General features: G+C 41.3%; 2 protein-coding genes across 2 annotated transcripts; both read right to left on the bottom strand.

Annotated features, from left to right (window-relative positions):
• Positions 1–1,216: 1,216 nt before the first annotated feature.
• LOC132837962 (secretory phospholipase A2 receptor-like) lies at positions 1,217–3,880 on the bottom strand. Its single transcript, XM_060858055.1, has 5 exons — positions 3,873–3,880; positions 3,605–3,667; positions 2,579–2,935; positions 2,148–2,480; positions 1,217–2,015 (listed from the first exon to the last, which is right to left on the bottom strand). Exons 2-5 carry the CDS (start codon positions 3,639–3,641, stop codon positions 1,690–1,692), a joined length of 1,053 nt encoding a protein of 350 aa, XP_060714038.1. The 5' UTR covers positions 3,642–3,667; positions 3,873–3,880; the 3' UTR covers positions 1,217–1,689.
• A 4,412-nt stretch (positions 3,881–8,292) lies between these two features.
• On the bottom strand, positions 8,293–12,984 carry LOC132837904 (macrophage mannose receptor 1-like). Its single transcript, XM_060857928.1, has 5 exons — positions 12,814–12,984; positions 12,327–12,392; positions 9,584–9,940; positions 9,152–9,493; positions 8,293–9,013 (listed from the first exon to the last, which is right to left on the bottom strand). Exons 2-5 carry the CDS (start codon positions 12,364–12,366, stop codon positions 8,643–8,645), a joined length of 1,110 nt encoding a protein of 369 aa, XP_060713911.1. The 5' UTR covers positions 12,367–12,392; positions 12,814–12,984; the 3' UTR covers positions 8,293–8,642.
• Between the last annotated feature and the right edge of the window lie 662 nt (positions 12,985–13,646).

Below are 13,646 nucleotides of genomic sequence, written 5' to 3'. Positions count from 1 at the left end.
AAATAATCCCTCAATTAAATGCTGAACTGCACCCCACAATTGCGTGGCCGCATATTATCAAAATAAAAGCCATAAAACGGCAGTGAATGAGGCAACAATGACACGCTTAACCAACAGGGTAACAATTTTTATTATAATAACTAAACGTACATTTCCTGAACAAAATGTGAATGGTGCTTGCACGTGGCAAAACCCGGAGGCCAGTCGAGACGAGCATGTGACGTTATCTGAATACTCTTGAGGAAGTTTTCCGCATTGTGCTGAGTGTTTTGATATGTCACATGTCCATGTTGTGCTAATTTCTTATTTTCACGTGACATCACTTGACGTCATCAAAATACACGTGAGGAAGTTCCCCTCATTGTTGTGAGTGTTTTGATATGTCACATGTCTATGCTGTAAAAAGTTTTTTGATTTTTGCATATTTTGGGGGCGGGGCTGCGGCACAACCGGAAGACAACCGGGGCTGCGGCACAACCGGAAGGCCAGTCGGTACACCAATTTAAAAGTTTGTTCAGAGTATCACCGAGTTTGGTGTAGACAGTTTGAAAGCTTGCCTAGTTATAAACCTCCAAAGTTTATAATGGGAGTCTATGGGGAAAAAAGGCCATTTTGATACCCGGTACCGGAAGTACCGGTACTCGGATCGCTTATAAAAGTCATAGCACTCCTCTCCTCAATGAGCCGGTCAATTTGACACTTCATTCATGGGTCTAGGACAAAAGCTGCGGGACAAGTTATGCTTCGAAATTTTGTCCGGCACAATAGTAATAATGTTGCTTTGCAAGCACCATTAATTATTCGCTGAACAACAGACATCCCAAACCACCACCCCCCCACCCCCTTTTTTTTTGTATTATGGTGTTAAATGTGTCTTATACTTTCATTTTTTGGGCTTTCTCCCTCTGCCATGGGCCATGATGGCGCTCTGTTTCTAGATACACTGATTAATTCGAGAGATAAAAGCCCGCCCACACTGACAATTGTTATGTCTGGAATAAATGAATAATGAAATTATTTAAATAAACAACAATCTTCAAAAAACTCAGCTGAAATATAAAATATAACCCTGAGGGTAAAAAGAATGCAAATACCTCTTTTGTCAAAACACCAGGTTACATTTTATTAAAATAAACAGAATTAATATATACACGTCTATATATACTTCTTAATATATAACAGAATGTGTATTGATAATTAAAGAACAGTAGTGGTTATTCAAGGTTTTTATGTTGGTAATATAAGATCATTAGATTACAAAAATTAAAACAGTAAACATTTCACAATAACTTTCATTAATGTATGAAACAACTTCAATAAATAATAAAAATGTACCTTAACAAATTTGAAGAAAATGATTTTTAATGAACTGAATGTTCATGTATGTTGAGACTGTTCAATGACAGAGAATGTTTACATATTTTAATATATATATACATAGTGACATCTGCAGTTCTGCACACAGAGAAGCTGAGAGACCTTTAAGCCCATATTCTAAATATTTTTGTGAAGGCCAATTGATGTGTGAACTCTGAGTGTGTGAACACTTCCTGCACACTTTAGGCTTTTCCTGCTCTGTGATTTAGCTCATCACCTAGTGAACAAATGCATAATGAAGTGTTCAGGTGAGTTTGTGCTGGAAAACTAAACTATGCAGTGCTCTGTTCTTCCAGCATCGAGGGAAATGTTTTACTTCAGTTTACACACAACTCGAAGTTCAGTGGAGTCCATCACATAATCTGGTGCTGCGTCTACAGTGTGTGTGTCAGCTTCACTCTGTCTCTGTATGTCCTCGCAGGTCAGCGGCTCAGATGACACCTTCAGCTCGGAGAGACGGTTTGGTCCAAGCCCCACCCACAGAGACCCTGGAGGGACACCTCTCCTCATGAGCTCAGACTCTAACTGTTCCTGTTCAGCTTGAGAATCGATGATCAGAATTCCAGCTTTCTTCCCTTCATGACAGTAATCCAACGCTTTCTCCCAGCTCAGAGCCTCTTCACTCACATGGATGTAATCTGATAGAAACACAAAACACCAAAAGGAGGAGGATTGTTTAGAGTGATATCAGAGACTCACACCAGCTGTGTTCTAGTCATCATATAGAAGATTGCTGAGATGATTTTACTGTTCAGCAAGTCGACACTTACTGTAGTAGCACAAAGCAGAGTAATAATTACAGCACGGGACTGAGTACCATCTCCCTCTTATCACTTTTGCACAGTTGCCTTGTTGTTGAGATTGACTGCTATACCAGTTTCTGTAGGCAGAGATTCCTCCATCAATCCACTGCCAGTCATCACACAGCAGGCCGATCCAGAAGGATGTGGTGCTGTTTAACCCTTTAATCATCACCTCTTCATTGTGCTGCTGATCTCTGATGCTGACCAGGTCAGTGTATCTCTGTCTACAGTAATGCTGAGCTTCATACCAGGTCTTATTCTCAAGGATTAGATGATAATTACGAGTCTGTGAGGAAGCATCTGTGGAAAGTGCAAAAATAAAAATGTCTATTTATCTTATTTATCTATATTATATTTATATTTCATAGTTATACTGTAATGAAGTCACCTGGAGTTACCTTGTTCATAGCACATGAAATTTCCTGTCGCTGTGCACTGAAGACTGTCCCATGAACCATCAGCCTTCATAACAGCACAGTAGCTCGATATCCCACAATCCCCTGTCATTTTTCTGAATGTTACAGGATCACCATTAGACCATTTCTCACTAAAATTACTGCGATAGAGTCCGATCCAGCCAAAAACATTACCAGCCTTTATCATCAGTTCAGCCAGTTTAGTGTTGTCTTCATCAGAGTACACAGTGACGAGGTCGGTGTAAGTTTCTCTGCAAGCTTTCTGAGCCTGAGTCTGACTCATGTCACCCGGAATGATATGGAGTGAAGTGAGATGACTCTGGACTGGAGGAGTAGAAGCTGTGGAAGAAATTTCTTCTGTTAATGTAGCAGGACAGAGATAAAAGGGCTGAAATGTGATGTGGATGAATGGCTCTGTTCTGTTTCCATTGTTAGTGGACTGTTGGTGAAGAGACTCAGAAAAGTGAAACACTGTGATGTGAACAGCTGGAGCTTTAAACAGATGATAAACAGTGAATGTCATAAAGACAATAGAACTTTCATTTTTGCAGCTGTAACATTTTAACATTTTTACATTACTGCTAACAAATATACATTTTTTACATCACATACTGAATGTCTACATAAGTTTAATATTTGTGACGGCCCAATGTAACGGCTCGAGCTTAATGTATTATCGATTTGCTGATTAAATATATTAAATGTTGAATGTGTGCTTGAAATTGAAATTGAAATTACTTGCACTCAATTCTAGTTTTCTCTATATTTTTAAAATCTTTACATTACAATGATAAACTATCAAAGGTCACACATTGTTACTGGGAAATCCAGTACAGTGCAGACTTAAAGGGATGCACAAAAAACCCATGAATGAAACAGTAACCAGTAAAAAAAAAAAAAAAAAAGGTCATGCACTTAAGTTCTACTGTGTTACAGTTTTACTTCACATCTTTATTTTAAAGCTGTTTAAGATTCGTTACAGTTTATAGACTATAATGAAATATTTACCAGAGAGCAGGAGAAGCAGGACTGACACGGTTACCATGGTGATAGCGGTGATGAGGTGATGCCCTGTGTGTTAAAAATCTAACATCAGATAATAATAATAATAATAATAATAATAATAATAATAATAATGATAAAATGCCCTGTACACAGAAGTGTACAGAAGCTCGCTGTGTGTTTGTGTGAAGTGTAAATGATAAAAGCCGTCTGTGAATCAGTGAGAAAGTAATCAGGTGAACAAATCCAGGTAAAGTGCTGCAATCAGTCTTACCTGATGAGCTGGTCGCTGCTGAATGGAGGATTAACGTTCAACTCGAACCCCTTTAACATCCACATGATCACGTGTTCACTGTCAACAGGAGCTGATGAGTTGATATGTGCATCATTTACAGAAAAAAGGAAGAAAGGTTTAACCTTCCTCAGGTAAATGAGCTGAAGTGCTCATGCATCATGGCGTTATGGCCGCTGCAGACTAGATTAATCATTAAACTTAAATATCATCATAAACATCACTGTCCCTTGTCCTGATACTGTACATTCCACCGAAGTGATGAAGAAATAAAACAGGACAGAGTTTTATTAACTGTCCTGTCTGCATTTTAACATTTGCATGTGGTTTGTGCTGCAGCTTCTGTTTTCTCCATGACTTCATTTCCCACATGTTGGATCTCTGCTGAGGAAATAATCCACATTTATGCTCCCTTGTGAAACTTTATTTTTTTAAATTTAAACAGTACAAGATAGAGTGGCTAGAAAATTAAGGAATGATTTTTATTTATAATCTCTAGATGAGTCCAACCTGAATGTGTGCAAGGAGTGTGTTATTATTCCACTTATTCCACAGAGATTTACCAATAATTCATTCAATTCAATTCATTTATGAAGGAATGACATTAATCTCACATGCTATCACTTTATAGTTTTGAGGGAGGTGTTAGATCCTGATGTTCGGTTCTCACTGATATTACAGCTGTGATAAACACTCACTACCAGTATCGAACATTCCTGACCTGGGAAACCATGTTACATTGCGTTGTTACTACACTAACAATAATGAGCATTAATATTAATATAAACTAGTTGTTTAAGTTACAGTCAGAGCCACTGTCCAATCAGTCTACCTTAAGGTGTGAATTGGGGGCAGGGCTTACCTATTTAAATTGAAGGTTCTCCGCTACAGACGCTAGCGTCTGTAGCGGTTTGTAAGTATCTCTCTCTCTCTCTCTCTCTCTCTCTCTCTCTCTCTCTCTCATTGTAAACTTTGTGTCTAATACTGTTTTGCTATATTCTACCATACCTTAATTCTCACTCTTGACTGCAAATATGTGCCTTAAACCCATCTCTGTACTCAATTCCTACACTCGCAGACACTCTCGTCCACAGAGCAGAGGTCACAATCCCAGTAACCTCATCTACCCTCCTCTGTTGTGTAAGTCTCAAACAGTGGTGGTAGGTGGGCTCTGGAATTGCCAGTCTGCTGTGAAAAAAGCTGATTTTATCTCTGCTTTAACTTCCCATTACTCCTTTGATTTTCTTGCACTAACAGAGACCTGGATATCCCCACAGAACACTGCTACACCAGCTGCTTTATCCTCTGCCTATGCTTTCTCTCACTCACCACGAGAAACAGGCAGGGGTGGTGGTACAGGTTTATTGCTGTCAAAGAAATGGTGCTTTACACCTCTCCTCTTGTCTCATTTAACCATCTCCTCTTTTGAATTCCATGCCATTTCAGTTACCTCTCCAATTAACCTTGTTATCATTGTTGTTTACCGCCCTCCTGGTCCCCTAGGTGACTTCTTGGAAGAAATGGACACACTGCTTAGTGCTTTCCCTTCTGATAGCTCCCCCCTGACAGTGCTTGGTGACTTCAACCTCCCCTCTGACAAGCTACATTCTTCTTCCCTCCTGTCTCTTCTTGACTCATTCACACTCACACTCAACAGCTACATCCCCACACACAAAGGAGGCAATGTGCTGGACCTGGTTTTCACCCGTCCTTCTCCAGCTACAGACGTGACTGCTACCCCACTACACGTCTCTGATCATCACCTGGTATCCTTTACCATCACTCTCCCTACCCTACCTAAAACTACCTCTCACCCCCTCGCTCTAACCCGCCGCAACCTTTACTCTGTCTCCCCTTCTTCTGTAGCTTCTGGCACTCTTTCTTCCCTTCCTGATCCTGAGTCTTTTTCCTCACTGCCCTTGGACTCGGCCACAGATACTTTCCTCTCATCTCTTTCCTCAACTATGGACTTCCTCTGCCCTATGTCCACTAAACCCAAGAAAACTTCTTGTTCTGCTCCTTGGCTTTCAGATGTGCTGCGCAACAATCGAAGAGAGCTAAGATCATCAGAGAGAAAGTGGAAGAAATCACAACTTGATGCAGATCTTGATTCTTACCGAACACTCATGGCCAAGTTCTCCTCAGATGTGACTTCTGCCAAGACTTCCTTCTACAAGGAAAAGCTTGAAGCTTCCTCACATGACCCTCGGAAATTCCACAACATCATCTCTTCTCTGCTCAACCCCCCGGCTCCACCTTCTTCATCCTCCCTGACTGCAGAAGACTTTGCTTCTTTCTACCAGGAGAAGATTGAGGAAATCTGCCGGACCTTCACTTCAGCCCCGACTGCACTTACATCTCAGAGTATGGACTCCCCTACACCTTTGTTGTCACATTTCTCAACTGTAACAGCAGAAGAGATTCTAAAACTCATCCAGTCTTGCAATCCTACCACCTGCCCATTGGATCCACTCCCTTCCACTTTGCTGCAGACCATCTCGCAAGACCTTCTGCCCTTCATTACAACTATCACCAATAGATCCATAGCATCTGGTCAGGTACCAACTACCTTCAAGAGAGCAAGGGTTATTCCCATCCTGAAGAAACCTGCTCTGGATCCATCAGACATCAGTAACTACAGACCGGTATCACTTCTCTCGTTTCTTTCAAAAATTCTTGAACGCATTGTCTTTAATCTACTGTCTGTCTATCTCTCACAGAACAACCTCCAAGACCCCAACCAGTCTGGCTTTAAAGCAGCTCATTCCACAGAGACAGCCCTTTTAGATGTCTCTGAGAAACTACATGCTGCTAGATCAGCCAATCTCTCATCTGTCCTTATCCTCCTTGACCTTTCAGCAGCGTTTGATACGGTCAACCATAAGACTCTCTTAGCCACCCTCAGGAGTCTTGGGATATGCGGATCAGCTTGGGAATGGTTCGCTTCCTACCTGGAAGGACGCTCATATCAGGTAACATGGAGGGGAGTGACATCTGCTCCACGCAGACTCTCCACTGGCGTCCCACAAGGCTCAGTACTTGGTCCTCTTCTTTTCTCCCTGTATACTCACTCTCTTGGTGAAGTTATTTCCTCACATGGGTTCTCTTACCACTGCTATGCTGATGATACACAACTTATCTTCTCTTTCCCACCCGCAGATGCCACAGCTTCTGACCGGATCTCTGCATGTCTGGCAGAAATTTCATCATGGATGACTGCTCATCAGTTAAAGCTTAATCCTAGCAAAACTGAGCTGCTCTTCATCCCAGGTGATTCATCCCCAGGTCATGATCTTGCTATATCCTTGCACAACGATCTGATCTCCCCTTCAGCCACAGCTCGCAACCTTGGGGTAACCATGGACAATCAACTGTCCTTTTCCTCTCATGTTGCTAATGTGACTCGCTCATGTCGGTTTCTTCTCTACAACATTAAAAGGATTCGACCATTTCTGTCCACACAGGCTGCTCAGGTACTTGTTCAGTCTCTTGTCATTTCTAGACTGGATTACTGCAATGCACTGCTGGCAGGTCTACCTATGAACGCAATCCGTCCTCTGCAAATGATCCAAAATGCAGCTGCCCGGCTTGTTTTCAACCTGCCAAAGTTCTCTCATACCACCCCGCTGCTGCGATCCCTCCACTGGCTTCCGGTAGCTGCACGCATCAGATTCAAAACACTGATGCTGGCCTACAAAGCCAAAAATGGACCAGCTCCCTCTTACCTCAAAGCCCTCATCACTCCTCGCACTGCACCCCGCACCCTCCGATCTACCAGCACTGCTCGACTGGTTCCACCATCTCTCAGGGTAAGAGGCAAGTATACTACAAGACTCTTCTCTGTACTGGCACCAAGGTGGTGGAACGAACTTCCCCTAGAGGTCCGGACAGCTGAGTCACTGGCTATTTTCAAGCGGCGGTTGAAGACCTACTTATTCAGGAAACACTTCAACTAGCACTTCTTTCATTATCTTTTGCATTTAAAAAAAAAAAAAAAAAAAACACACCTTTGACACTTTCATTGTAACTTTGAACAAATGTTTTAAACTCATGGTATCTTAAGTATGTAACTTAGTGATCCAGCATTAGTGTATTCAATGTTAGAGATTTAAGCACTTATGTACGTCGCTCTGGATAAGGGCGTCTGCCAAATGCTGTAAATGTAAATGTAAATGTAATATGTCTGAGACGTTCAGCTGTGCTGTGCTGTGGTATAATATTCTATAGACTATAAAAAATAATTCTAATATTTATAAATAATAATAAATATAAATATATAGCTTATGATGAAATAAGACTGGTGACAGTCGTGATGGACTGTTGAGTTACTCTGCACATTAACATGGTCATCTATTGAGTTTAAATGAAATCTGCTTCGGCTGCAGTCGTGTGTTCAAACTTTATTATAAACAGAGAAAGTTACAGTCTGTGCTGAACGACATCATAGAAACAGCAATAAACACATTAAACATTGAGTCAAGAAGATAGAATTATCATTACTTTTTAATCATCCCGCTATATTCAGTCTGGATTAAAGACCCTATAACAAAGCCATGAACATAAACATCTAAAACATCTTCATGAGCAGAGAGATGAGAGAGAGAGACCTAAATTCCTAAACTACAAGGGATACTCTGTAAAGTACTCAACCCTGACCCCAGTAAGAGTGTGTGTCACTGTACAATTCTAAAACACACACACCCACATGTGTGTGTGTGTTTGGGGTGGGTTGGTGGTTTATAGAGAACATGATCATGGAGAACATCTGATGTGACAGAGAGCTTTGTACTGAGCATCACAGTTCATGTCTTTCCATCTGTAGCTCTTTTGTGGAACGACAGCACCACAGTGCTGAGAGAGTTGATGCTCAGGCTGTTTCCCTTCATCCCAGTTGGAGTACGGAAACACGGCTTTCCCATCGGGCCAAATCCAGAACCCGAAGAGCTGGCTCTGTCTAAGCCCCACCCACACAGGCTCAGAGACACGCCTCCTTCTGAGCTCATTCTCCACATCAGTCTGGTCATGGTCAGACTCAATCTGCAACAATCCAGCTCTGTTCTTTTTATCACAGTAATCCAGCGCATTCTCCCAGCTCAGAGCCTCTTCACTCACATGGATGGAAGCTGATAGAGACACAAAACACCAAAAGGAGGAGGATTGTTTAGAGTGATATCAGAGACAGAGACTCACACCACCTGTGTTCTAGTCATCATACAGAAGATTGCTGAGATGATTTTACTGTTCGAGAAGTCGACACTTACTGTAGTAGCACAAAGCAGGATATGAATTATTGCATAGCCATGAGTACCATCTCCCTCCACTCAGTACTACACAATTGTATGGTGATGGATAAGGTTCTCCGCTCTGCCAAACCCAGTTTCTATAGGCAGAGATTCCTCCATCAATCCACTGCCAGTCATCACACAGCAGGCCGATCCAGAAGGGTTTGGTACTGTTTAACCCTTTAATCTTCACCTCTTCGTTGTGCTGCTGATCTCTGATGCTGACCAGGTCAGTGTATCTCTGTCTACAGTAATGCTGAGCTTCATACCAGGTCTTATTCTCAAGGATTAGATGATAATTATTAGTCTGAGAGGTAGCATCTAAAGACATAAAAGAATACACAGCCTATCAGACAGATATTTCAATAAGTACAGATCTACATCATAAATGTATAATAGGTCAAAAGTTACCTGGTTCATAGCACATGAAATTTCTTGTCACTGTGCACTGTGCACTTTCCCATGTACCATCGGCCTTCATAGTAGCACAGTAGCTCGATGTCCCACAATCCCCTGTCAGATTTCTGAATGTTATAGGATCACCATTAGACCATTTCTCACTTAAATTACTGTGAGAGAGTCCGATCCAGCCAGAACCCAGACCAGCCTTTATCACCAGGTTAGCAAGTTCAGTGTTGTGTTCATCAGAGTACACAGTAACAAGGTCGGTGTAATTTTCTCTGCAAGCTTTTCGAGCCTCAGTCTGATTCATGTGACCCGGAATCAAATGAAATGAACTGAGGTGACTGTGGACTGGAGAAGTAGAAGCTGTGGAAGAAAATCAAGACAGAGATGAATATACAATTCCATATATTTAGATGGCAGGGATGGATGCAAGTGCACTTTGGCAGAGAAATATAAACCATAAAACTTAAACATAAAACCAGCAAACACAGAGACAATAAAAACAAGATTCAAAAAACAAGAGGACCAGAAACAAGATCAAAACCAGAGAAGCACAAAATACAAAGCCTTTGTATCAGCTTACAACAAACACAGCTCATCTATTCTGCAGTGAGGGTGTGGATAAGGACTTGTTATGTGCTGTGAGTGTGATTGTGTTGATTGGATACAGGTGTATTCAGAAAGTTTGTGTAGTTTGTTGTGACCATGTTTACAGACTTACAGTAATGCTGTTCCCACCTTCCCATTGAGCACTACTTCTGGAAGCAAGGAATTTACTAGTTCTTTGTTGCCTCTTGGGCTTCGTGATCAGTGTGGTGAGCAAGAAACTCTTGACACAGCAGTGTGTCAGATCACTGTGGGATGGAACAAAGTATTTTTCCTCTGGTTCATAGGCTTCCCACTCAACAAGATATTGGATATGTCCCTCCTCGCTGATGCATATGTTGTCTCTCCCTTGAAGTCAAGGGCTGCTGGGGTGAGGAGAGAGGGATGCCTTTGGTGAGAGGGCAGGTGTGAGTGGCTTTATCCTTGTAAATGTTGGAGGTGAAATTTGCAGATTACCTCATTGTTTCTCTGGAGGATGTTGAACCTGCTGATGTAGAGTTGTGATGGTTCCTGCACCCCTGGGTGACATGGATGTCTTTTTTGGACAACCACACACATTTTGGTGGTATGGTCAAGGTGTTGGTGTGCTGTTTCCCATACCAGCTCACACAGCCTCAGCCATTATTAAATGCTGGTGAGTCAGTTGTGGCTTATAGCCAAGGACACATTGAAATGAGGTGAATTTAGTAGAAAATTGAATCAGCTGATCCCCTAGTTGGACTGGGACGAAACTGCTAAGTTATGTTGACAGAATCTCTGAGCTTTTCCATGAATCATCCCCATACTTAGTACACAAATTGGGATCTCCGATCGCTCATGTAATGCATGCTGCCATCACACTCACAGTATCCTCCAAGATGCTAAAGTACCTAAACGCATAGTTAAAGACAAGCTCGTGAACAGTCCATGGATAGGGAATAAAATGGTCTTGAACTTGAAAAATGCCTACTATTACTATAACGACCGTGTTGTTCTGAGACATGGGGAGGTAGATGACAATGTCAATGAATATATGTGAACAAGGTAGTTGTGGCATGGGTGAAGAGTTTCCCCTTGGGCAGGATTCAGGGTTCACTGGCATGGGCACATGGAGAGCATCATGAGATAAGTCTTGAAACATGAGGGGTCACCAGAATTTACAATGAAGGTACCTGAAACGATGTGTTCTGTAAATGCCGGAGTGTGCAGTAGCTGGGGAGGTGTGAGCCCATGTGATCAATTTGTCTTTCAGAGGGTACATATTTCTTGCTTGCTTTACTCACCTCTGTCGTGTTTCCTATCTCCCTATCAGTGTAGTAGATTTTAGTCCCTACATGTCATAGTTGTAGTAGGATTCACTCCTCTGTGGCTTCTCAGGGAGGAACTGGATTTGATTGAGAATTGGCTTTGTGTTCCTGAAGCCTGGTCTGCAGGAGATGATGAACTGAAGCTTTGCAAAAGGATATGGCCCAGTGGGCTCCGTAAAAGTTTAGTCTATTTTCTGAACATACTCTTTAGTTACATTTACAGCATTTAACAGTCACTCTTATCCAGAGTGACTTACATTTTTATTTCAACAACTGAGCAATTGAGGGTTAAGGGCCTTGCTCAGAGGCTCAGCAGAATGCAATTTGGTGGATGAGGGCCCCCTTCCAAATAGCGGCAGCATGTCTGCAAGGACTATTTCATAGCAAGTAGCTATCTGTTGCTAAAGTAAAAGTTCATTGAAAAGAAGGCTGCAGAGTGGCACTTGGGCTCCTCTCAAACCTCAGTGACGAGACAGTCCTTTAACCTGTTTCTGAGGCTCGAACGTTCGGGGAATTTAAAAAAGCTTGTTGAGTTCAAACAAGAGTTTTGGTCTTTGTCCATGGACTGATGATATATCCTAATTATGTGAAACATTTCTCCCCTTTAATACAGAGACTTTCAACTTAAAATAAACAATACTTAATCATTTAAGTCTAATGATCATTTGTTTACTTATACAAAAAGAAGAAGAAAGCCTACAATATAAAGCATAAGTCCCTCTTTTTATAGATAAGAAATAAAAACAAATATTGACAGCCACCTGCAGAACCTCAGCTAGAAGATAACAGCATACAGGAAAAGACTGATCAAAAAAGGCAGTTGAGTTAAAGCTTATTGATTAATAGTCCATGATTACCTGAGAAGATGAGGAGCAGCAGAGCTGGCAGAGTTACCATGATTATGCCAATGAGGAGGTGTGTGCCTGTGTGATTAAGGAACAAAACTGTAACATTAATATTAATAACACTACTACTACTACTACTACTGCTGATAATAATAATAATAATAATAATAATAATAATAATAATAATAATAATAATAATAATTAGAAGAAGACGAAGAAGAAGAAGAAGAAGAAGAAGAAGAAGACCCTTGTGCTCAGTATGGCACGGTAGGAGATAAACAGCTCCTGTAACTACATTTATTCAAGACATACTCTTGGGGTGTTATAACCCTGACAAGCAGTTTATCTATAATTGTCATAAAATGTGTCAAGAATGTACACACATCATCATTTATTCACAAGTGTCCCAGAAGTAAAAAGTGTGAATGTGCAGATAATGAATCAGTGATACGAGAAAGAGATCAGGTGAATAGATCCAGGTAAAGCGCTGCATTCTTACCTGATGAGCAGCTCCCTGCTGAACGGAGGCTTAATGTTCACATCGAACCCCTTTAATGTCCATCACTGTGGTGATGTCACATGATAAAGATGGATGAGAACTGATAAACAAATATGTGGAGGTTGATACAGAAGAAAGATCTGGTTTGATAATGAGTCACATACTGTAACAAAGCTCGAGCACACAACAGTATTGTTCTAACTAACAATGGTGCACACATGCTAGAGGGATAAATAAAGGTGAATCTTTTTAAAGTAAAAACACTGAGAGAAAACTGAACTGAAAAAGCAAACATAGTGGAATTGTGGACAGTAGGAGAGCAGATGCTTCCTCAGACACGTCATGTCTGTAGTCGTGGCTGTGAAACGTGCAGCTCGTTGCAGTGAATGCGTTCCTGATCAAAGTGCAGTGCTTTTTTCACAAAGGATTCCTGTTGCTAGAGGATAAAGATAATGTCAAGAGATGTTTTTGCTGATGGTTCAAAAATATGACAGTCTTTTTCTCCACACACCTGATTAAATGGTGTGGAGGTGATGCTTAGGAAGCAGGAAGAGCCACACTGATCGAGTGAACTGCTGTTAACTCAGTTAGTGGGACATTAAATTAAAATGCTTTCTAGGCAAACTGTGCACCTGAAGTCTACAAGGATCTTGGCTTGATCACTCATCTGGTATGAAACAGAGTAACAGAATGTTTCTGTAGATGAACCAATGGACAGGAGAATACTAAAAACGTGACTACATTCAATTCAGTTCACTTCGGTACATTGTGTACAGATTTTGTCTCAAAGCAAGTGGAGCTGGACTTTAATCTGGGTCTAGACATTACACGTC

The sequence above is a fragment of the Tachysurus vachellii genome, chromosome 1 (assembly GCF_030014155.1).
Source record: "Tachysurus vachellii isolate PV-2020 chromosome 1, HZAU_Pvac_v1, whole genome shotgun sequence".
Taxonomy (NCBI): Eukaryota; Metazoa; Chordata; class Actinopteri; order Siluriformes; family Bagridae; genus Tachysurus; species Tachysurus vachellii.
Note: the sequence above shows the minus strand (reverse complement) of the source record. Positions and strands in the feature narration are given on the sequence as shown.

Bases quoted from the DNA above. Each gene is read 5' to 3' on its own strand.
- LOC132837962 (XM_060858055.1), bottom strand. From the start codon at position 3,641: ATGGTAACCGTGTCAGTCCTGCTTCTCCTGCTCTCTG. The intron at 2,481-2,578 runs GTAACTCCAGGT...CACTTTCCACAG, and splicing joins TTTCATGTGCTATGAACAAG to ATGCTTCCTCACAGACTCGT. The intron at 2,016-2,147 runs GTAAGTGTCGAC...TGTTTCTATCAG, and splicing joins CTCTGCTTTGTGCTACTACA to ATTACATCCATGTGAGTGAA.
- LOC132837904 (XM_060857928.1), bottom strand. From the start codon at position 12,366: ATGGTAACTCTGCCAGCTCTGCTGCTCCTCATCTTCTCAG. The intron at 9,494-9,583 runs GTAACTTTTGAC...TTATGTCTTTAG, and splicing joins TTTCATGTGCTATGAACCAG to ATGCTACCTCTCAGACTAAT. The intron at 9,014-9,151 runs GTAAGTGTCGAC...TGTCTCTATCAG, and splicing joins TCCTGCTTTGTGCTACTACA to CTTCCATCCATGTGAGTGAA.